The sequence below is a fragment of the Dendrobates tinctorius genome, unplaced genomic scaffold, assembly GCF_039654945.1.
Source record: "Dendrobates tinctorius isolate UK_male_01 unplaced genomic scaffold, ASM3965494v1 ptg000070l, whole genome shotgun sequence".
Classification (NCBI taxonomy): Eukaryota; Metazoa; Chordata; class Amphibia; order Anura; family Dendrobatidae; genus Dendrobates; species Dendrobates tinctorius.
The window spans coordinates 10,334,942-10,359,470 of NW_027361738.1; the positions used below are offsets into that span (position 1 = coordinate 10,334,942).

A 24,529-nucleotide genomic window follows, 5' to 3' on the forward strand; every position below is an offset into this window, starting at 1 on the left:
CCTCATTTCACTTTCTTTTCATTCTAGAATTGGAAACTTATCTATGTGATGTCTTAAAAGGAGAAGCCTTATCAAAAAGGGCAAAGGATAAAAAAGATTTCCTTATAAAGAAGATAAAAGACATAAAACACAAGTATGTATCAATAAATTATTTTATTTATTAAAATATAGATAATATGCACATGGAAACATTCATATTTAACATCCAATTTCACAAACGCATTAGCTCCAGGCTAGCTTACCATCATGAATATGGTTTGAAAGATACTTTCAAACATGATAATTAATTCCAATCATCCATTATCTACATGTCGACATTATCCAATTTCTGACATTATTTGTGACACATACTGATCAAATGTGCACACATATTGATTGACCTAATGCAAATTTTACAGCTTTAGCAAAATGGCCAAATATCATTTGTGTAACGTTCTTCATATAAGTATTGTCACTTGAACAAACATGTCACTTGGCTTCAGACAAATAAACACTTAATTATTTCCTGTCTATGAAGACATAGTGAATTTACTGTATATATTGTATTATACGGTACTATAAAGCTACATGTATGCACAGTTAGCAATATATTGTGCACATGCACAGCTGTAACAATACTTCTTTTTAAAGTTGAAGGTAGACAAAAGTACATCAAGTTTACAAAAAGCCTAACATGTTGATCCAGAAGAAGACAAAAACCACTTAAAGCAGATGCTAATTTCCCCATATTAGTGGAAAAACTCCTTCCCGACTCCACATACGGCAATTCAACTTCCTATCACTGAATTTAATACCGATAACCTTAAATATTTTTCAAGAAAGGCCCTCCTTTTACTTTGACAGGGAATCAACCATTGCAATATCATGTTCTATTGTCTCACTGCTCTTACAGTAAAGAATCACCTTCTGTGAATATGATTAAATCTTCTTTCCTCTAGATGAGGAGGATGTCCCCTTGTCAGCATTGCAGGCCTAGGTGTAGAAAGATTATTGGAAAGATCTCTGTACTGTCCCTGTACTCTGTATTGTATTGTACTGTAATAAGGTCACCTCTAAAGGCCCCGTTACACGCATCAATGTCCCAGCGATCCCACCAATGATCCGACGTGGATGGGATCGCTGGGACATAGTTAGCTGATCACTGGTGAGCTGTCACATAGACAGACCCACCAGCAATCAGGACCAGCGAGCAAGCTGGTATCCAAGGTAAACAGCGGGTATCTAAGAGCCATGCGGCTCTTAGATACCCGCTGTTTATCCTGGAAACCAGCATGCACACTGGTTTCCAAGGTAAACACAGGGTAACTAAGAGCCGCACGGCTCTTAGATATCTGCTGTTTACATTGGAAACCAGCTCCCAGCGTCGCTGATCGTTGGTCTCTCGCTGTCACACGCAAAGATGCGCGCTGGCCAGCGGGAGACCAACGATCAAAGCGACAGGGTGGTCGGTCACTGATACATGTCACACACAGCGATATCGCTGGCGAGAGCGCTGTGGTGTCACAAAATCAGCTATCTCGCTGGCGATCTCGCTGTGTGTGACGGGGCCTTTAACGTTTGTTTTTCCAAACTGAATAACCCTAAAACCGACACTCTGTCTTTGTCTTGCAGTCCAACCATTCCATTAATAACCTTGGTTGCTCTTTTCTGCATCCACTTTAGTTCAGTTATGTCCTTCTTATACACAGGAGCTGAAAATTATACACAGTATTTTAAGTGTGGTCGAACTTGTGACTAGTAGAGAGGCAAGACTCACGAACATATTTGCATTTTTTAATGCATCCCATTATTCTCTTTGCCTTGGCAGCAGCTGCCTGACACTGATCACTAACGTGGAGTTTGCGATCTACCCAGATGCCCAAGTCTTGTTTAGTGACAGTTTTACACAGTGTTTTACTTAGTTCTACATTTCATTTCCTCTGACCAAGCGCACATAACCACACATTCATCTACATTAAACTTTAGTTGCCATTTCTAAACCTAAGTCTCCAACTTACATAAATCCCTTTGCAATATTAAATTATCCTCCTCTGTGTTGATTTTGTTGCAGAGTTTAGTATCATCTGCAAATATTGCAATTCTAGTTTGTATTCCACCTACAAAGACATTAATAACTATGTAAAATAAAGAGGGACTAATGCTGACCCCTGTGGTACCCCACTGTTAATTATGTGTTCCATTAATAACCATCCTCTGGTTCCTATCACTGAGCTAGTGGTTAACCCAGTTACACATATTTCCCCTTAGTCCCATTTTATGTACCATCCTTTTGTGTTGTACCGTATGAAATGCCATTGAAATGTGCGGAGAGATAACATTCATGGCATTACCCTTGTCTACTCTGGAACTTAGAAAATCTCTAAAGGATTTTGCCCACAGTAGTGTTAAGCTTACCAGCCTATAATTTCCAGCGTCAGATTTTGTTCCACTTTTGAATATTGGCACCACATTTGCTATTTGTCAGTCCTGTGTAGACCCTATTATTATGTAATCCTTGAATATTAGAAATAATGGTCTATACACAGTACTTAATTTTTGCTGTACTCAGTGGTGTAAGCCATCCGGGCCCAAGGATTTGTCTATTGTAATGTTTTTGAGGTGATGCTGTACTTCCTGCTGAGTTAGGTGACATTTAATTGAGAATTTACAGTATTCCTGATCATGTCATGTCAATGGATCTTCTTGTGTAAATACTGTAGAGAGAGACGTTTAGTAGACCTCCACCATTTCTCCCAGATTTTTGTGGGGGCTGAGCTATCATTTTTGAGTTTCTTACTGTTTATATAATTGAAAAATATTTTTGGATTATTTTTACGCTATTTGGCAAAAAGTCTCTCTGTCTCAACATTTAATGCCTTGATTTGCATTTTGCTGAATTAATTTTATTTTCTGCAATTATTTAATGCCTCGTCATTACCCTCTTGCTATAATTCTCAAAACTATTTATTTTTGTCATTTATTGCGCCCCTTATAGCTTTATGTAGCTATAGTGGTTTCCTCCTGTCTCTAACTTACAGGGGGTATATATTATTAATAATAATAATTTTATTTCTATAGCGCCAACATATTCTGCAGCACTTTACATTATAGAGGGGGCTTCTACAGACAATAGACATTACAGCATACCAATAAACACATAGATCAAAACAGATACCAAGTGGAGTGAGGGCCCTGCTTGCAAGCTTACAATCTATAAGGAAAAACGGGAGACACGAAAGGTGGATGGTAACAGTTGCTTTTATTGTTTGGACCCGCCATAGCGTAATATGTGATGGAAATGTGTACAAATATCTCGATCGCAGGGGGAATATATTTAGTTATCCCACCGCTGCCACCAATATGTGATGGAAATACGTACAAATATCTCGATCGCAGCGGGAATATATTTAGTTATCCCACCGCTGCCACCAATATGTCATGAACCGCAGGGAATTATGTATATCCCACTTTCCAGTTCCGGTTTGGAACTTGCAGCTCTCCGGCACCCCCCTTACCCTCAGGTCAGTCAGGGAACTGCACCTAGGATAATTAATCGCCAGATGGGCAGCCTGGATGTGTACTGGCTATTAGGCATGCTGCAGCCAGGGAAATATAACTTCTCCTAGCCTCAGCCAGACGATACGCCTATAAAATCCGTTCCGTCACTGCCAGCTTTGCCCAACAAGCCCAGAATACACTTCGCTGCTACCAACTCCAATTTCTTAATTAATAACAGGGTTCGGCGCTAACCTAAATTAGTAGCATAATTCACTTCAGAGGACGTGACAGTACGTTATAGAGCAAGGAGAAACGAAGCTAGTAATTTTATATATTTTACTCCAGAAAGGTAGGCAGTGTTTACAAAAGGTATAAAAAGGTATTACAACATGAGACAATTGAAATATGTACAACAATTACAAAATAACAGGGATTAAAGGAAGAAAAGAACTTACATTTACTTAAATCATTTCATAGCAGACCATGCGGTCGGGGAAAGGGCGATGCATCAAAGTACATCACAGAGCCTTGCTGCATCAGGTTTCCAGGGCAAAGACTCCTGTAATATGACCCTACACTATCTTATACCCCCTGGTCGTGACATCACTGAAGGGGCTGAGTTATGGAAGCCCTTCTCTTTTTTACAAATGCCTAATAGCTCATAAGTATCAAAGCTCGGGGAGGGTACCTCATATAGCGACGAACAGAGTATCATCTTACTCAGCATGACGTTGGCGTTCATTTAAGTCCAAACTCGAAGTACCTGTATGGATCGGCTAAGTAGGAATCCATTTCTTAGATTCTGCTGAAACTGGAGTCTAGAAAACTACTACCAAATTTGTAACTTTCATACCTATAACATCAACTGGGGTCAAGATATGCCCTAATAGTTAGATCCTAAATCAACTCTATCTTAGACAACAAAGCACATGTTTCAAACAAAGGACTGCTTTCTGCTAATTAACACATATATTGTACAAAGGTCCTATTCGGGATGCTTATAAAATATTCTTTGTGTACTTTTTATTTCAAGGACATTGGATATTCTCACAGTTTGTGGCACTGGTCATTCACCTTCCAGAAGTCTAGTGTCCATGTAGCCCCTTTACTATACATTATTACTATTACTGAAGTGACCTCTAACCCGAACATTCCTTCTGGCAAATTGGTAAAAAATTACCATATATACTTCGGTATAAACCGACCCAAGTATAAGCCGAGGCACCTACTTTTGCCATGGAAAACTGTGTGAGCTTATTGACTCGAGTATAAGCCAGGTATGCATTGTCCCCTCACCCCTGTCCTGGTATGCATGCCTCCCCCTCCCTTTCATTGTATGCATGGCACCCCTTCCCTGTCATTGTATGCATGGCACCCCTTCCCTGTCATTGTATGCATGCCCCCCCATCTCTGTCATTATATGCATGCCTACCTGTCATTTTAAGAATGCCTCCCCAACTCTGTCATTGTATGCATGGGTCCCTGTCCCTGTCTTGATATGCATGCCTCCCCTGTCCCTGTCATTGTATGCATGGCTCCCATGTCCCTGTCATTGTATGCATTGCCCCCGTCCCTGTCCTGGTATGCATGCCTTCCCTGTCCCTGCCATGGTATGCATGCCTCCCCTGTCCCTGTCTTGGTAGGCATGCCTTCCCTGTTCCTGTCCTGGTATGCATGCCTCCCCTGTCTCTGTCCTGGTAAGCATGCCTTCCCTGTCCCTATCCTGGTATGCATGCCTCCCCTGTCCCTGTCATTGTATGCATACCTCCCCCATCCCATTCCTGTATGCATGGCTCCTTATCCCCTATCCCTGTTTGCATGTTTCCCATTGAAAAAAAAACAAAAAAACATCTTACTCACCTACCTGCGTGCCCTGGGTGCTGGCACTGCAACTCGTTCTGGCCGCTGGCGCCTGCAGCTCTTCCTGCCAAGCGATCACGTGGCCCCGCTCATTAAGCATTAATAATAATAATAATAAGAAGAAGAAGAAATTTTATTTCTATAGCGCCGACATATTCCGCAGCACTTTACATTTCAGAGGGGACTTGTGCAGACAATAGACATTACAGCATAACAATAATCACATAGATTATAACAAATACCAAGAGGAAAGAGGGCCCTGCTCGCAAGCTTACAGTCTATGAGGAAAGAGGTAGACACGAAAGGTGGGTGGTAACAGTTGCCCTGATTGTATGGACCAGCCATAATGTTAACACAGAGGGCTAATGGATGCATAAAGCATGTGGGAACATGATGCGAGGAACCTGGTTATGGTAAAACTTTTGGCTGTGCCACACAGGGATAAGTTAGGTTAATGTGTTGAGGCGGTAGGCCAGTCTGAATAAATGCGTTTTCAGGGCACGCTTAAAATTATGGGGATTGGGGACTAATCGTATTGACCTGGGAAGTGCATTCCAAAGAATTGGCGCAGCACGTGTAAAGTCTTGGAGACGGGAGTGGGAGGTTCTGATTATTGAGGATGCTAACCTCAGGTCACCAGCAGAACGGAGGGCGCGGGTAGGGTGGTATACTGAAACAAGGGAGGAGATGTAGGGTGGTGCTGAGCCATGGAGGGCTTTGTGGGAGAGGGTAATAAGTTTATACTGAATTCTGGAGTGGATGGGTAGCCAGTGTAATGACTGGCACAAGGTAGAGGCATCGGTGTAACGATTGGTGAGGAATATCATCCTGGCTGCAGCATTCAAGATTGGAGAGGGGAGAGTTTGGTAAGAGGGAGACCGATTAGAAGAGAGTTACAATAGTTGAGACGAGAATGAATAAGAGAAACAGTAAAAGTTTTTGCAGAGTCAAAAGTAAGAAAAGGTCGAATTCTAGAAATGTTTTTGAGGTGCAGATGACAAGAGCGAGCCAGTGATCGAACGTGGGGGGCAAAGGAAAGCTCAGAATCAAGTATGACCCCAAGACAGCGGGCATGTTGCTGGGGAGTAATAGTGGAACCACACACAGAAATGGCAAAGTCTGGTATAGGTACATTAGTAGAGGGAGGAAATAACAGGAGTTCAGTCTTTGACAGGTCCAGTTTCAGATATAGTGAGGACATGATGTTAGACACAGCGTTTAGACAATCGCCGGTGTTTTCTAGAAAGGCTGGTGTGATGTCAGGAGAAGAAGCGTATAATTGGGTGTCATCAGCATAGAGATTGTACTGGAAACCAAATCTACTGATTGTTTCACCAATAGGGGCAGTGTACAAGGAGAACAGGAGGGGGCCTAGAACCGATCCTTGAGGGACCCCAACAGTAAGGGGAAGGTGAGAGGAGGAGGAACCGGCAAAAGATACAGTAAAGGAGCGGTCGGAGAGATAGGAGGAGAACCATGAGAGAACAGTGTCCTTGAGGCCAATGGAACGGAGGATAGTGAGGAGGAGCTGATGATCCACAGTGTCGAATGCTGCAGAGAGATCCAAGAGAATTAGCATGGAGTAATGATCATTTGATTTAGCTGTTAGTAGATCATTAGAGACTTTAGTGAGGGCAGTTTCAGTGGAGTGTAAAGAGCGGAAACCGGATTGGAGAGGGTCGAGAAGAGAGTTTTCTGAGAGATAGCGGATTAGACGGGAGTGGACCAGGCGTTCCAGGAGTTTAGAGATGAAGGGAAGATTAGAGACAGGTCTATAGTTAGCGGCACAGTTTTGGTCGAGGGATGGTTTTTTAAGTAGTGGATGTATGATGGCATGCTTAAATGAAGAGGGAAAAATACCAGAAGAGAGAGAGAGGTTAAATATTTTAGTTAGGTGAGGGGTGACAGCAGGGGAAAGGGACTGGAGGAGATGTGATGGAAATGGGTCACTGGTGCAAGTGGTTGGGCGAGAAGATGCAAGGAGCCTGCTTACTTCTTCTTCTGTGACTGGTTCAAAATCAGAGAGTGAGCTAGATGCAGTGGGGGAGGGAGGACAGTGCATGGTATGAGGTGATTGGGAGATAATTTCCTGTCGGATCTGGTCAATTTTTTCTTTGAAGTAATTGGCCAGATCGTCAGCTCAGAGCTCCGTGGTTGGGGCCTGTACTCTTGGGTTGAGTAGAGAATGAAAAGTGTCAAAGAGAGGATTCGGGTTATTGGACAGTGAGGTGATGAGGGTGTTGCTTGTTTGGAGAGGTGAAGGGCAGTGTTGTATGTTCTAAGCATAAACTTAAAATGGATGAAATCTTCGTGTAGATTGGATTTTCTCCACAGACGTTCGGCGCACCTGGAGCACCGCTGCAGGAAACGTGTTTGCAGGGTGTGCCAGGGTTGTCGCCATCTGCGTTGTGGTGTTCTATTTATAGGGGGTGCAAATTCATCCAGGGCACTTTGAAGTGTTTCATTGTAATGCTTCAATGCAGAATCAGGACATGAGAGGGAGGAGATAGGGGCCAATGAAGACTGCAAGTTCTTCATAAGTTTCTGGGTGTTAATGGCCTGTATGTTTCTATAAATCTGGACAGTGGGGGTGACCTGAGCAGCCTGGCAGTTCTTGATAGAGAATGAAAGAAGATTGTGGTCAGAGAGTGGGAGAGGGGAGTTTGCAAAATCATCCACTGCACAAAGCCGAGAGAAGACCAAGTCGACGGAGTTTCCGTCTTCATGCGTTGGAGAATTAGTAAGCTGCGAAAGGTCAAATGAGGAGGTTAGAGATAAAAGGTGAGTAGCAGATGGTGAGAGGGGAAGAGCAATGGGGATGTTGAAGTCTCCCATGATGAGGGTAGGGATGTCACAGGAGAGAAAATGTGGAAGCCAAGTGGCAAAATGATCCAGGAACTGATGGGAGGGGCCGGGAGGACGATATACCACCGCCACTCGCATGGAGAAGGGGGTGTAGAGTCTGACGGCATGGACCTCAAAAGAAGGGAAGACTAGTGAGGGTAGTTGAGGGATAACCTGAAAGGTACATTTTGGTGATAGGAGCAGACCAACGCCTCCACCTGCTCTATTGTCTGATCTTGGGGTATGAGAGAAGTGTAGCCCCCCGTATGAAAGAGCAGCAGCAGCGGTAGTGTCTGACTGCTGGATCCAGGTTTCAGTAAGAGCCAGGAGGTTAAGAGAATTAGAAAGGAAGAAGTCATGGATGAAGGAGACTTTGTTACACACTGAGCGAGAATTCCAAAGTGCACAATTAAGAGAGACAGATGGCATGCAGGGAATATTAATAAGATTAGAGGGGTTTCTGAGTGTAGCAGTCAGGGGGTTTGACTTTCTATAACATGGGGGACCAGGGTTGGGAGCAATGTCTCCTGCGACTAGGAGGAGAATAGAAAGAGTGAGCAGATGGTTAAGTGATTTGTGAGAGCGTCTCTGATGTTGAATGGTGGGACTGACTGGGTCTGTGCAATTTAACAATGTGAAAAGAGCGTGAGTGCTATACATAGGAGAGGAAAGGAGTGAGGGGCCGATATGGATGGAGTGTAGAGAGTTAATGCCAGGGCGGTGGATGTGTGTGAATGCAGCGGCCAGGATATAAATTACATAAATGCATATGATATATATTTGATGTACTCCAAATGTACAGGGAGTAGATGTATATAAATGTCTTACCTGTCTCCTGCCCTGTCTAACTGCCATGTTATAACTGCCAGTAGTACTTTGATACATGTACTTCGATTACATTTGCATAAATGCCCCCTGCATAAATGCTCCCCCTAGCTATGTCTGAATATAGAGGAGGTTAAGGCTAAGATTATTTTTTTTTTCCCCCTCTCTTCTCGTTAATAGATCACACTAAATTGAGACACCAGGACCCAATAAAGTGTTGTGGTCAAATAAACACATGTCCAGCACTACATGGATTATAAAGCACTTTGAAAAGTTTCTTGACCTCACAACATAAGGGGACAAGCAGAGTAAGTTGAAAAAACTATATACCAGATATAAGCTTGCATAGTTGAAAACACATAGATAGCATTCAGGATTAACTGCTTGCTGACATTGAATGGAGACACACAGGAGTGGATTCAGAGCAGAGATTGGAAAAGCTGGTTACCAGATATAAGCTTGCATAGTTGAAAACACATAGATAGCATTCAGGATTAACTGCTTGCTGACATTGAATGGAGACACACAGGAGTGGATTCAGAGCAGAGATTGGAAAAGCTGGTTACCTGTATGAAGAGAATAGAGATGCGTGTCACATTCATCCATGTTATAACTGCCAGTAGTACTTTGATACATGTACTTCGATTACATGTGCATAAATGCCCCCTGTACATTAAGGTAATGAATATGCGCTCCCCGCCTATGAGAGTGGAGAGCAGTGCATATTCATTACCTTAATGTGCCGGGCCACGTGATTGCTCGGCAGGAAGAGTTGCAGGCTCCGGCGGCCGAAACGAGATGCAGTGCCAGCACCCAGGGCGCACAGGTAGGTGAGTATGATGTGTGCTGGAAGCCGGCAGCTGCAGCTGGCACTGTGCACTACTACAGCAGCGGCATAGGCTTTAACCACAGCTGCCGGCTCCTGCCTCTGTGACCCTCCGCTCCCCCTCCCCCGCCGGCTTTCTGGGACAATGACTCTTGTATAATCCGAGGGGGGGAGTTTTCAGCACATAAAAATGTGATGAAAAACTCAGCTTATACATGAGTATATACGGTAGGTCTAGAAGTGCGTCCCCTCTTGTTGGGTCCTGCACCAGTAATGAAAGATGTTTGTCTTTCATTATTGCCAAAAACCTGTTTCCTTTGCTGGACCTGAAGGTTTCTACTCCCCAGTTTATATCAGATTATTTGAAGCCCCCAATAATAATTATTTCTCCCTGATTCACTTCATCATCTATTTGCCTTATGAAGATATTTTCTGCCTCTTCAATTAAATTTATAAATTCATATTTATATACTGACAACAAACCTCTTATCAGTATTTTATTATTCTTTTGCCCGCCCCTTATCTCTATCCATAGGGACCCTACATTTTCATTGGCCTCACATATACTATCATACTGAATGAGTTTTAGGTATGATTTTACATATATACTACCAAATCCTATCCCTGCAGTATTTGTACTGTCAATCCTTAATAGACATTGGCCTCGTAAATTGAAAACCCAGTCATATCTGTCATCCACTGATGTCTCCTTTATCCCTGTAATATCATACTTTTATTCCAATAGTAATAATTGCTCCATCTTGTTGGTGTGGCTTTTGGCATTAGTATATGTGCACTTTATGCATTTTTCTGTATATCTATTCCTCCATAGTGTTTTGTCTGATCTAACGTCTATCCCCATGCCACCGCCTCTTTCATAGCCCGGTTCACTACTTACACCATCTTCCCCTCCTGTACAGTAATTGTCCTCCTTACAGTCCCTAGTTTAAACACTCCTACAGCCTTCAAGCCATTTATACCCCAGCACAGCTGCCCCATCCTCATTTAAATGCAGCCCATGCCTAGCGTAGTGGGACGCCCTCACACCCAGGGCTGTGGGGTACTCGGTACCGGGCCCGGTGGATCTCAATGGAAGTTGTCACGGTAGCTGTAACCCGGTCCGTGGCCCTGGGTGCCCATTGTAAATGTTCAGTGTGAATGAATAAGTTGTGACGCCACCTGTGGTGTTCGGCAATGTAGATATTAGGCCGACGCTGCAGACAGATCCTCTGGGATGGATGGTGTGGTGCAGGAGTGATGGTATAGCCCTCCACAGGCAGGGCTGTAGTCCCAGGGCAGAGTAGATATGGTAACACTTAGATGGTGTAGTGTCAGGCGCAGGGGAGGTAGCAGTGCCGGGCAGGTTGACGCAGGAATAAGTGGAGGACACCAGGGCATGTAGTTCCAAAGCTTTACTCACAGTCTGTCGTACAAACAGGTGCCTGCTTCTGTGCCGTGTCCTCCGGGTCTGGGACTCAGTCAACCCCCAGGCCAGATGGAATACTCCTTTCCAACACTCCGCCAACTTGTGCCTTTCTGAACTTCTCCTCTTATAGCGCCTTTAGATGAAGTACTCCTAGTACTGAGTTACACTGGAGTTCCTCCTGTCTGATGTTCCTATGAACTCTACTTGTACGGCAGACTGTAGCCTGTTTCAGGGACTCCTTGCTACTAAGTCCCGGCTCACTATCCAGTTGCTGTTGTGCCCCCAAGTCTTGTGTGGAAATAAAGTGGTCACTACTTCTATTCCTCCGGTGTCTGCTGCAGGACCATTAGTATCCGTACAACCTCGGGAACTGTGCCCCGGCCTTGCGCTTAGAACTTCTAGGAAGGGTTCTCTTCTCACCCACATCCTCTGTTCTCTTTTACTCCTCACGTTCCGTACTAATCCTTTCTTTCTATGGAGAATCAAGCTTTCAGTCTATGTTGCTCTCTCTTTCTCTCTTTCCCGTGCCAGCAGACCCAGATCACTGGGATCTGCTGCAGCACTTCCATCCATCTATCCCTCTCTCTAGGGATCTTCTTCTCTCTCCAACCAACTACTGACTCACTGACTTAAACTCTTCCCGCTCCTTGAAATGTAATCTAACTCCACCCACCTCCCAGCACGTTTCATGTTCTAAGCAGGGAGCCACCAATGGGTGCTTTGCTATACTCCAAGCAGGGAGCCGCCGAAGGTGCTTTGCTACACTACTTTGTGGTGTGGGGTGCAGGTGTTGGAGCGTGGTCAGGAGTCTCCACCTTACCTGGATGGTTGGGCACCACACCTCAGGAGGAAGTGCAGTACCTCTGTGGCGACTGAGCCTCAGGGGCGCCACATAGAGCTTGTAACTAACAGAGAAGTCAGCCCAGTTCTCCAGGAACCTGAACCCCTCTTCCTACACCAATTCCTGAGCCACTTATTCACCACCTTAAGCTCCTGCTGTCTCTATGGCGTGGCACCTCGTACAGGCAGTATTTCAGTAAATACTACCTTTGAGGTCTTTTTGACAGATTACTCTCTCTGTTCCCTTAATAATGGAATCCCCAACTACCAGCATCTCTCTAATCGTTTCTGCTATTTCGCCGCTTACTGGAGCAGACACAACCATGGCTTTCAGAGGACATGTCTTGCTGCAGCAGTACTACCCATTTACTGATGCCCCCCTCATCTGCCAACTTAGCTACTTGATGTGGTGTGCCAGATAAGAACTAGCCTCTCTAACACTCTTCTCTCTACGCTGCCTTCTGGCACCCAGCCGGAACACCTGAACCTTACCCACTCACTTAATTCATTTAACTTATCCCTGCCTAACTATATCCCTTGTCCCACAGGATCTATACTTTATTAGGCTCTATCTATGAGCATTACCAGGCTGCCTCTTACAATCTGGGGACACTATGGTGTATGCTCCCATATAAATGCTATTTTACATAGGGAGCACATACATCCTCACCCCCTTATATATACTTGCCCATCTGGTTCTTCTGTGGATTCAGTCCCTGCCTCTTACATTGCTATGGTGGGACACAGTATTTCCTGTTCAGGCTAGGGATATACTTGATGCAAAATCCATTGTTTGTGTTGTACATTCAGGTCTACACATCCTGCTCATCCATTACCTAGTGGTTCGGTTTTTATACTTCTTTTATTGTGTATAATTATATTTGCTTTTTATCATATTGTGCGGGCACCTCTTGTATGTGGTGCTACCTCTTACTGCTTTTGTTAAATAAAGGTATTTTATCTCTATATCAATTGTCTCAATTTATCCTTGTTGATTACATGTTTGTTTTTTCTTCTTTGGTTTTCTCTCACTATTATGAGAAGCTTTAAATACAGCTGCTTTTCTGTTAGGTGCAATACAACCTGCAACTCTGTAAAAAAGATGATAAACTTACTAACTTCATTGTATTATTATCATTATCAATCATAAAATTGTGGAAGGGACTATATGAAACAGTCTGAGAGAAGGAGGTGGACATCAGATTTAAACTGTAATGTTTAACCCAATAAAGAGGGTTATCTAGCATTTTCATTTTCAAACTGATCACAATTAATTATTAATCTCTTCATGCTCCTTGACATACTATTACATTATTGAATGCCTTTAATAGCAGGTAATGTCACGTTTGCCGATCACTGCAGTTAACCTCTCTAAATGCTGTTTCTATCCAGCCCTGACATTAGGTGTTGATCGCTGTTCCCCTCCCCACGCAACATGATAACAGGGAGCCAATGGGTTGCTATCACAAGTAGAGTCCAAGGCGACTGTCATTTTTTTATATACAACAATACTACAGTATTGCTATACATAGTACAAGCAATCAACAATGGCAGGATCAAGTCCTCTATAGTGTATAAAATGTAATTGGATTCATCTGTCGCTCTTATTCATTCTCGTCTGGACTACTGCAACTCTCTTCTGATCGGTCTCCCTCTTACCAAACTTTCTCCTCTCCAATCCATCTTGAATGCGGCAGCCAGGGTCATATTTCTGTCCAGCCGCTTCACCGATGCCTCCATCTTGTGCCAGTCATTACACTGGCTACCTATTCGCTACAGGGTCCAGTATAAACTCATCTCTCTCACCCACAAAGCTCTCCACTGTTCTGCACCGCCTTATATCTCCTCTCTCGTCTCTGTCTATCGCCCTACACGTGCCCTCCGTTCTACAAATGACCTAAGACTAACATCCCCCGTAATCCGAACCTCGCACCTCCGTCTCCAAGACTTCTCTCGTGCTGCTCCAGCTCTCTGGAATGCACTTCCCCAGACGATCAGACTGATACCTAGCCCTGACCTATTCAAGCGCGCTTTGAAAACCCATCTCTTCAAACAAGCCTACCACATCAACTACTCAGCAAGCTAACTTTGCCCTGTTCCCTCCTTCCAAATATTATTCTGAATCTGCACCCTACTATTCATCTGTCTCCACACCCTTCATGCACATGATAACTGCATTTGATACTTGTCTATTGCACTTAAACACACGGGCTGATGACCGGATCATGCAGCTTTATATGAAAATCCCTATTATAATTGCCAGACCTGAATTAACAAGCATTTCTCACCTACTGTGTCCCCCCATTTCCTTGTAGATTGTAAGCTTGCGAGCAGGGACCTCACTCCTAATGTCACTGTTTGAATTGTCTTAACTTGTATTGAATTTATTGTCTGTACATGTCCCCGCTTAATTGTAAAGTGCTGCGGAATATGTTGGCGCTATATAAATAAAAAAAAAAATTATAATTAATTATTATTATCTGCCTTTTTGTCCAATTAACAATTAAAGAAATGTAAAAAATAAAAAATAAATATTTTCTATCACTTCACCCAGAAAGTCAGATGTATGAAAACAGAAAATTAATCATGCTGATCAGATACAAGATTCTGATTTTTTTTAAGCCAGTAAAATAGTAAAAAAAACTATACATCTTTGGTATCAAGTGTAAGAACGCAGGAGGTAATGTCCTTGATGGCAGATATGATGTGGTCGGTCTCAGTAATGTAAAATTTGTACCATTAACACTAGGTCACTGGAGCGTTAATTGGACTGGATTTTGGGTCCAGGATTTAGGAGCAAGCAAAAGAGTCTGGGTGGGAAAGGTCGTTCCCATAATCTAGCCTGAGGTTTATAGGCCTAATAATATCAGCTGGGTTAGCAGAGTGGAGTTGTGCTGGAGCTGAACAGAGGTGTGTTTGTTTGATGAACGCATTTAAACTGCTTGGGCTGCTACTGCCCGGAACACCGAAATTGATGAGGCTGCTACATTTACTTGGTTTCATTGTGCCTGATTGAAGGACTGTTTGTTATTCATTTATACTGGAGAAAAGCGGTTTTAGTTTTGAAGCTGTAAAATTTCCTGATGAACAATAAACTTTATGCTATGTTGATATGAAATCCCTGTGCGGCTGCATATCCAAGCAGCTACCAGAAAACTGAAACCCTGCATAAGGTAATTGTGCTCACTTGGAAATTCATATTTCCAGGTCATTTTTACTGCATAATTAGCAACATAAAAATAAGACCCAAACAACAGTAGCAGAATTGCATTTTTTTTTCACCATGCCCTAAGCACTTTCACCACAGCGTTTCACCCTTTAGAGTACGCCATCCACCCGGTACTCACAGTCTGTCTCTGTCCGAAGCCACTGTCTTTTTGGGTCACCCCCCGTGACCGTCTCCACTGTAAGTAGCTCTCTGTAGGCCTTTTCTGTCTTTCTACCTACAGCAAACTCTCCTCTCTAGTGAGCTCCCTTGGCTGACTGGAACTTCCAGAACCTTCCCTGACCTCTTATACTCCCAGTCGCTCCGCCCACTATCACCTGACAGTAACCCTTAACCAATGGCAGTGACCTTGACCCCTGGCAGTTACATAACCACTCTCTCCTATGCTCCCCACTGCCCTCTAATGGTCAAACTATCACATGACACCCCTTTCTCTGTATCTCAGCCTATACTGCGCTATCCCTCTGCCTTTCTCCTTAGGCAGATCCGTCCGTCGGACCAACCTCCCCACATTTGATCCACACTGAGGAATTTGCAAATCCCGAAGTGGAGCACAACAGAGGACAACGGATCCAGGGGAAAGAAGCAAGGCCCAGGATAACTTTCAACTTCTGATCTGTGTTCAATGTTCTATTTGGCTACAAGGGATTTCCAAACCATTACATTCTTTCTTCCTCTACATTTTACACAGAATCCCAACTTTTTTGGAATGGTGTTGTATACTCAGTGAGGTTTTTGCCTCCTGTATGTAACAGAATCATATTGTTAGATATCTAGAAAGCTCTGAATGGTGGCTCAGTGAATAGCACTGCAGCCTTGCAGCGCTGGGGTCCTGGATTCAAATCCCACCAAGAACAACATCTGCAAGGAGTTTTTTATGTTCTCCCCGTGTTTGTGTGGGTTTTCTCTGGGCTCTCCAGTTTCAACCCACATTCCAAAGACATACTGATAGGGAATTTAGATTGTGAGCCCCAATGGGGACAGTGCCGGTATTTTATGTAAAAGCGCTGTGGAATTAATGGCGCTATATAAGTGAGTAAAATAAAATAAACTGATTAATCTTTTGATATTTTTGATGCCAGTCAGAACTTGTTTCCTACACTGAACTCACAATCCTCTGCATAGACATGAATTTCACTTAAAACATTCTCTCTGCCAGCGGCCACCACTAGAGGAAACCTTCTGCATGTTATTATAAATTTACTGGAATAATAAAACATTATGCAGTAAGTACATAAGCTCCTCTTCCCTAGTGACTGATAAACGTAACCTGTGTGATATGTGTTGAGTCAGAAAAATGGCACTGACTTAGCTGACTGCATATTATGTTGTTAGCACAGAGTGTTGAACCTTAAAATAATCTGATGATAAAAAGTGACAAAACGCTACATTATCAAAATATACATTATAAAATTGTCAACTTTACATTAATCCTGAAATATGGATGTGAGCAGCTAGGTGATCCACCTTAGGTCGGGGTCACACTTGCGAGTGTGATGCGAGAAACTCGCACAAGTCTCTCGCATCAATACCTGGCACTGCCGCCGGCACTCGGACCGGAGTTTGCGGCTGCATAGAAATACATGCAGCCGCACACTCTGGTCCTGAGTGCCGGCGGCAGTGCTAGGTATTTGTCACAAAGTGACTGGGCCTGTGTGACATGACCCAACAAGTGGTCGGTCACTAAACGACAAACAAACAAGGGAACACCGGGGACACAATTAAAACGGTGGCGCCTGCAATAGGGAATGGGGAAATGGCCACCTCCTGCACTCTCCTGAGGTAGTGCCCTGGTCTATCCTGACATCCCTATAAGGCTTCTTTCAAACCGTCGCCAAGCAGGATACCTCAGCTGTTGTGAATTCGCTTTCTGGCCTCCCTCTGGTTATTACTTAAGGTAGTGGAGCTGGTCAGAATGACAGAGGGGTTGTGAGTTCTCTTTCTGGGCTCCCTCTGGTGGTTACTGGAGGTAATGGAGCTGTTCTGATTAACAGAGGCTTGCCACCTGATAATGAGGATGACGATTGGAGATCTGGGGTTTCAGATTGGGATTTAAGACAGCCGACTCCCTCTATACCTGCTGGTGATTTTCATCTGCCTCCTGAGGTCTGATGTTTCCAGCTCAGTCCCTGCATGTTCAGCTAAGTGTTCATTTGCTATTCTGTTTGCATTTGATCTGGTTTTGTCTATCTCAGTTTTGTGTGGGTCAGCCAGCTCCGGCTGGGGCTGTGCTGAATCACCGTCCATATGTTACTGCTTGTGCCAGTTTGTTTTTGTCCCTTATTAGATTGGCCTCTTTTTGCTCTGCTTTCAGAATATACCAGAGTGCTGATATAGTGGGCGAAGTTGTGCGACTTCAGTGTTTTTTGCATCAGACGTATTGGACTTTTTGCAGGGTTTTTTGCGTGATTGCAGGCAGCGTCTTTCCTTTCCTGTCCTGTCTAGTCAGTGTGGGCCCCATCATTTGCTCAGTCTATTTTCCTGCCTGCGTTTGTGTTTTCACCTTGTCTCACCGACAATATATGTTTGGGCGTTATCTATTCCTATGGGGTCTGCTCTGGGGCAGTTTAGATTTCCCTTTTCTTGCTCTAGGCTTAGTTAGCTCTCTGGCTGTGCCGAGGCGTCTAGGATCATCGTAGGTACGCTCCACGGCTACTGCTAGTTGTGTAGATAGGATCAGGGGTCTGCAATCCGCTTAGTTACCAACCTCTCTGGTTTTCTGTGGCTTAGCTTGGGCTTGCTCTCCTCCTCGGTGACCCATTCATAACACTCAGCCCTCACTTGTCCTGCACCTATCCCTCAGTAGGGAATTGGCAAGTGCGGACACTGGTCCCACCACTGCACTAATACAACACCAAGGAAAGAAATAACAGAAAAGGAAAAATAAACAACACTTAGCTTTCTCTGCTGCAATGCACCAAACAGCTGAGTAAGGCTCCCAATAACAGAATTCAGCTGAATCACCACTGCACCAGCAAGCTCCTCTCTTCAGCACGGTTGGTTTCCAAAAGGACCTGCATAACCAACAGTCAGCTGATGCACCAGGTGACCTTTTAAAGGAAGGTGGGAGTGGTCACCACCTGCATCAGCAAACTCACCTGCCATGTAGTTGGAGCGCCCTCACTCACCAGGGCTGTGGGGTACTCGGTACCGGGCCAGTTGATCTTCTCAACGGGGGGTTGTCACGGCAGCAGTGACCCGGTCCATGGCCCTGGGGCTCCATTACAAAAGGGGTTGCTTCAGTGTGCTTATGGTGGTGAAAGTTTATAAGTGATTCGTGACGCCACCTGTGGTGTTCAGCAAGGAAGATGTTAAGCCGACACTGCAGACAGATCCTCTGGGACAGATGGTGTAGTGCAGCAATAATGTTATAGCCCTCCACAGGCAGGGCTGTAGTCCCAGGGCATTGTAGGTGAAGTGATACTTAGATGGTGTAGTGTCGAGCGCAGGAGGGATGTAGCAGTGTCGGAGAGGCTGGCGCAGGAATAAGTGGAGGACACCAGGGCATGTAGTTCCAAAGCTTTACTCACTGTCTGTTGTGGTACAGGTACCCGCATCCGTGCCGTGTCATCTGGGTCAGGAGCTCAGCCAACTTCCAGGCAAGATGAAGTACTCCTTTCCAACACTCTGCCAACATATGTGCATTTTCTGAACGTCTCCCTCTTAGCGCCTTTGAATGAAGTACTCACAGTACTGAGTTACAAAGGAGTTCCTCCTGTCAGATGTTCCTATGAACTCTACTTGTACGGAAGACAGCTGTAGCCTACTTCGGGGACTCCTTCTACCTAGTCCCGGCTCACTATCGTTGCTGTTGTGCCCCCAAGTCTTGTGTGGGAATAAAGTGGCCACTACTTCTATTCCTCCGGTGTCTGCTGCAGGATCATTAGTATCCATACAACCTCGGGGACCGGACCCCGGCCTTGCGCTTAGAACTTGGGAAGGGTTCTCCTCTAACCCTGGTCCTTGTTCTCTTATTCTCCTCACGTTCCGTACGAATCCTTGCCTTCTTATGGAGAGTCAGGCTTTCCTTCAATGTTCCTTTCTTGTGCCAGCGGACCCAGATCACTGAGGTCGGCTGCAGCACTTCCTTCCTCCATCCCACTCAGGGGATCTCCTTTCACAGACTGACCTCATCAGACTCCTGTGACTACTGACTGACTAAATCCTATCCTCATCCCGCTCTTTTATGTAAACTAACTCCACCCGCCTCCCAGCACGTTTCGTGTTCCAAGCAGGGAGCCACCAAGGGGTGCTATGCTACACTCCAAGCAGGGAGCCGCCAAAGGTGCTTTGCTACACTACTTTGTGGTGTGGGGTGCAGGTGTTGGAGTGTGGTCAGGTGTCTCCACCTTACCTGGATGGTGGGGTACCACACCTCAGGAGGAGGTGCAGTACCTCTGTGGCGACTGAACCCTCAGGGGCGCCACATAGTTACACCAGTGGCCACTGGGGGGGAACATATTAACCCCCGATGGCCTGAAAGGAAAAAAGTTTATATGTGACGATCCCGATCTGACACAGATCCAAAAATGGATCGTGACAGTATTGATGTGAGAGGCTCGTGCAAGTTTCTCACATCACACTCGCAAGTGTGACCCCGGCCTTACAAATATAAACTGACAAAGAGATAAGCCACTTTTGTCAGTGTAATTTATTTTGTCTGCCTTGGACATATTAATGCGCAACTATAAAACCTGCCATCAGAAATGTTGCATACATTATTGGAGATGAGCGAATTGATGTGCAGTACCCGGATCCAGCAGCCACATCGTTATTCTGTGGCCTCCAGATTGGATATCTGTAAACCACCTTCTGCCTGTCGGCATCCTTGGCTCCCGGGAGTGTTGCTATGATGTTAAAAAATAAGGGCCCCTAACAAAGTTCCAAAGTATTAGAATCTTGAATAAATCCTTATCTGATCATTCCCTGGTCTTAGCACAATTCTCACTAGGCCCATCCCTTGATAATGTGAAGCGAAAAAAGAAGAAATATGCAGCACTCACTGATATAGCTAAAAAACTGTGCGTCTTTATCTCACATAAATTCCATCAAATGTGTAGACATGCAGGACGTTAGAGGAATGCTAGGGGAGGGAGGTGCCAGACAACGGCCGTTTCGCGATTACTCGCTTCTACGGGTCCAGGACCCGTAGACCCGTAGAAGCGAGTAATCGCGAAACGGCCGTTGTCCGGCACCTCCCTCCCCTAGCATTCCTCTAACGTCCTGCATGTCCACACATTTGATGGAATTTATGTGAGATAAAGGCGCACAGTTTTTCAGTTATATCAGTGAGTGCTGCATATTTCTTCTTTTTTCGCTTCACATTGAAAATTCATGTTTTTTCATGCAAGCACCTCCATTTTTTGACTGAATTATATGCCGCAATACTTCAGATAAATAGCTCCGTCTGGTAATGTGGTGATTTGTGTGCCCTAGTATGCCGATTATCTGTTTGCTCTTTGCTGGGACCATCCCTTGATAATACCCATCTCTGGAAAAACTTCTCATCACTCTTTAAAATACCTGAATTTAGACAAGAGATTGAAAATCATATTGCCAATTAGACGAAACTGATATATTCACATTATGGAACGCCCACAAGGCTGTACTACGGGGAACTCTCATCCAGATTTCCTCCAGGTATAAAAAGAGAAACAGAGAAAAAATTGCCACATTGCAAAAACAGATCAATGAGAGGGAGGAACGACAAAACAATTTGACATGTCCCTCCCCTGTCCTTCAAGGGGAAATTCTAAAATTGAGACAAAGTCTAAGACTCGAAATTAGCCAGGAATTTGAGGCGGTAATGAAGGCTTCAAAATTTAAGACTTACACATCATTGAACAGACCCACCAGATACATGATGGCAAAACTGAAAAGGGAAAGAGTTAATAGAAGGATCAACAGGATAGTGTCCCTCTCAGGTGAAACCAAAACACACCCTAAGGATATCACTAAATCATTCGCAGAATTTTACCAGCGTCTGTACAATCTTAAACATGCCCCTGATGCCCCTGTGGTAAACCACAAATCTATTAATAACTTTCTAGCGGATATCAACCTTCCCAGGTTGACACAATCAGACCTGGTCGTTATTAATAAATTAAAGACCAAGAAATCCCCGGGTCTGGAAGGTTTCTCCTCTGAATATTTCAGGACCTTTTCTAAAGCCTTGATTCCATATATGGTCTCAGTATTTAATGCAGCATCTTCTCGGGGCTCCTTCCCAAAAGAGATGCTGGAAGCCGTAATTGTTCCGATTCCAAAAGAGGGGGGAGAAGATGCAAAATTACAGGCCAATATCGCTTATAAACAATGACATTAAAATTTATTCTAAATTACTGGCCGAAAAGTTGAAAAATATACTCCTTCGTTTGCTTTCCGATGACCAGATTGGCTTTGTCGAGGGCCGTCAGGCGGCGGATGGAACAAGGAGAGTTTTGAATTTAATTACCAGGGCAAATCTGTCCAATAGTAGATCGGCATTTCTGGTGTTGGATGCGGAAAAGGCCTTTGACAGGCTGAATTGGTCTTACTTGGAAGCAACTTTAACTAAATTTGGTTTTAGCAAAGGATTCCTGTCATCGGTCTTTGCGTTATACTCTGCTCCCAGCGCCAGAATCTATGCCAATAATAGCCTCTCAAACCTGTTCCCCATTTCGAATGGAACAAGACAGGGGTGACCCCTGTCACCCCTGCTCTTTGTATTAGCAATGGAGCCACTGGCGGAAAAGATCAGATCTAATAAAAATATTGCAGGATTTGATCTCCCCTCCCATCATTTCAAAATAGGGCTATTTGCAGACGACCTCTTTTTGACACTACTGGACCCCTTGAATTCCATCAGAGCACTTGCTGCAGACCTGAAAATGTTTTCAAGGGACTCCTATTTCAAAATTAACTCTCACAAGTCAAAATTCCTGACCCTCAACATGACAAAAACGGAAATCGAGGCGCTAAAGAGAAGTACTGAATTTGCCTGGGAAGAAACAGGGATAGTCTATCTTGGGATCACTTTGGCTAGTTCTATCCAAGCAATTGTCAAAGCAAACCTAAATGTGATCCTTGAAACTGTCTCTCAGGACATTTCCTTTTTCAGGCAAACTGAACTCTCTATGTTTGGTAGGGTGATGGTTGTGAAATCCATCATTCTGCCCAAAATTATCTATTTTTTACGTACGCTACCGATCACTCTTCCATTTCAATCCATACAAAATTTACAAAGCTTACTAAAATCATTCATGTGGAATGACATGAGGCCTAGGGTATCGTCAGAAATTTTATATAAGCATAAAAGCAGAGGAGGTACAAGCCTGCCTAATCTGCATGCATACTATATGGCCTTATTAATTAAGCAAAGCTGGTATTGGCTCAATAACAAACAGAAACCTCCAGCTTGGTTTTGCCTGGAGAGAGACGTAAGTAAATTTAACTCTCTACAAGACTTACTTTTCTACTTCCTGTTTCATGAGCCTCGGAGGATATCTTCTCACCCTATTTTCAGTCCCATCATTTCTGCATGGAGATCATTGATCAAACCATATAAGAAATTTAACAAAGTCGAACAGGCTTTGAGGTTTCCGATTCAATTGGTGGCTTTAATATTTAACTTCCCTCTCTCAGAAATCTGGGGTAATTTAGGTATAAAAAAAGTAAAAAATATACATTTAATTTTCTCACAGTCAGTGAACTAAAAATCAAATCTAATATCCCCTCCTCGGAATTGATTCCCTACTTAATGCTGAAAGATAAGGTAAAAAAAATTCTAATAGGTAACTCTTTTAACTATGAAATTGTGTCTTCACTGCTGTGCAACCTTACTAACAAAAATACATGGAGTTTATGGAATATACAGTATATTCCTCTTTCAATAGAGAGGAACTCTCTTGCAAGAACATATATTTAAGGAGATGGGAATCTGACTTTGGGACTGTTGTCTCGGTTGAGCAGTGGGACATCGCCATAAAAAATACGTATAAATCTACCATATCGATGACTCTTCACGAGTCTTATTTCAAACTACTTAACAGGTGGTATCTCACACCTATCAGACTTTCCCACATTAACAAGGACCACTCCCCCCTCTGTTGGAGAGGTTGCGGACAACAGGGGAATCTTTACCACATCTTTTGGTGTTGCCCGAAACTAAAACGTCTCTGGCTCCAGGTTTCTCGTCATATTGTCTCCTTTACAGGAAACTTCACCTTGACTCCCCAAAAAGCATTGCTTTCTTTGGACTTGGATCAATTGCATCTGTCGGTGAGACAGGTAGTTATACACATCCTTTTGGTAGTTAAAAATAACTTGGCTTTCTTTTGGAAGAAACCTGACCCCCCCAAATTTTCAGACATCCTAGAAAAAATCTACCAACATAATGCTATTGAATGGAGGCACGCAGTCAGTAATAATAATATTCTTGCCTGCACTAATAAGAGGAAGGTCTGGAACAGTGAATTTAGACGAGTTTAAGTTTCTTTCATGCACCTCCTTAAGTGGTTGGACTAGACCGCCCTCATGCATCTCCTCTTTAAAGATTTAGTATTATTGTACCTCTTATTGGTAAAAGTATATTGAATACTTATTAAGGTATGCTTTGTTACAAGGGTTCTCTATTTTTTTTCTGACCCTCACCCATTCTATGTACATATACCCTTCTCCCTCCCCCTTCCCTTTTCTGTTCTGTTCCCACTCCCCCTCCTCCTTCCAGTTTTATGAAAAAACTTCAATAAAAATATTTAAAAAGAAAAAATAAGGGCCCCAAGCCCCAAAGTACCCCGGCACTTTAAGCAACATCTATACATAGGGTATCTTTTCCACACTTTTTCATGCTACACCCACAAACTTAAAGTATTTTATTGGGATTTTATGTGATATACCAACGGAAATGATACATAGTTTTCTAATTATTTAAAAAATATACATCTGAAAATTGTGACGTGCTTTTGTTTTCAACCCCCGTATATAGTTATCATATAGCACTTCTGCTATATGGGGACTAAACATTACCTACACAATAAAACAATAAAATATTACCCAAATTCCCATTTTAAAAGGCCGATAAACCCTGCTACAAGATGATCACGACCATTATCACTACATCTTGAATAAATATTATTACCAAAACTCTACAGAAACACACTATACAAAAATGGAATTCAGGCATACGCGCCAACAGGGACTTAGACTATAACAGTGCCAAAAGAGT

General features: G+C 43.7%; 1 protein-coding gene across 1 annotated transcript in view; it reads left to right on the forward strand.

Annotated features, from left to right (window-relative positions):
* The window catches only part of SKAP2 (src kinase associated phosphoprotein 2), a 330,712-nt gene that overhangs the window by 48,148 nt on the left and 258,035 nt on the right, over nucleotides 1–24,529 (forward strand). Inside the window, exon 2 of the mRNA XM_073581374.1 lies at nucleotides 28–133. Within this exon, the coding sequence (XP_073437475.1) occupies nucleotides 28–133 (106 nt within the window). The remainder of the gene's footprint in view (nucleotides 1–27; nucleotides 134–24,529) is intronic.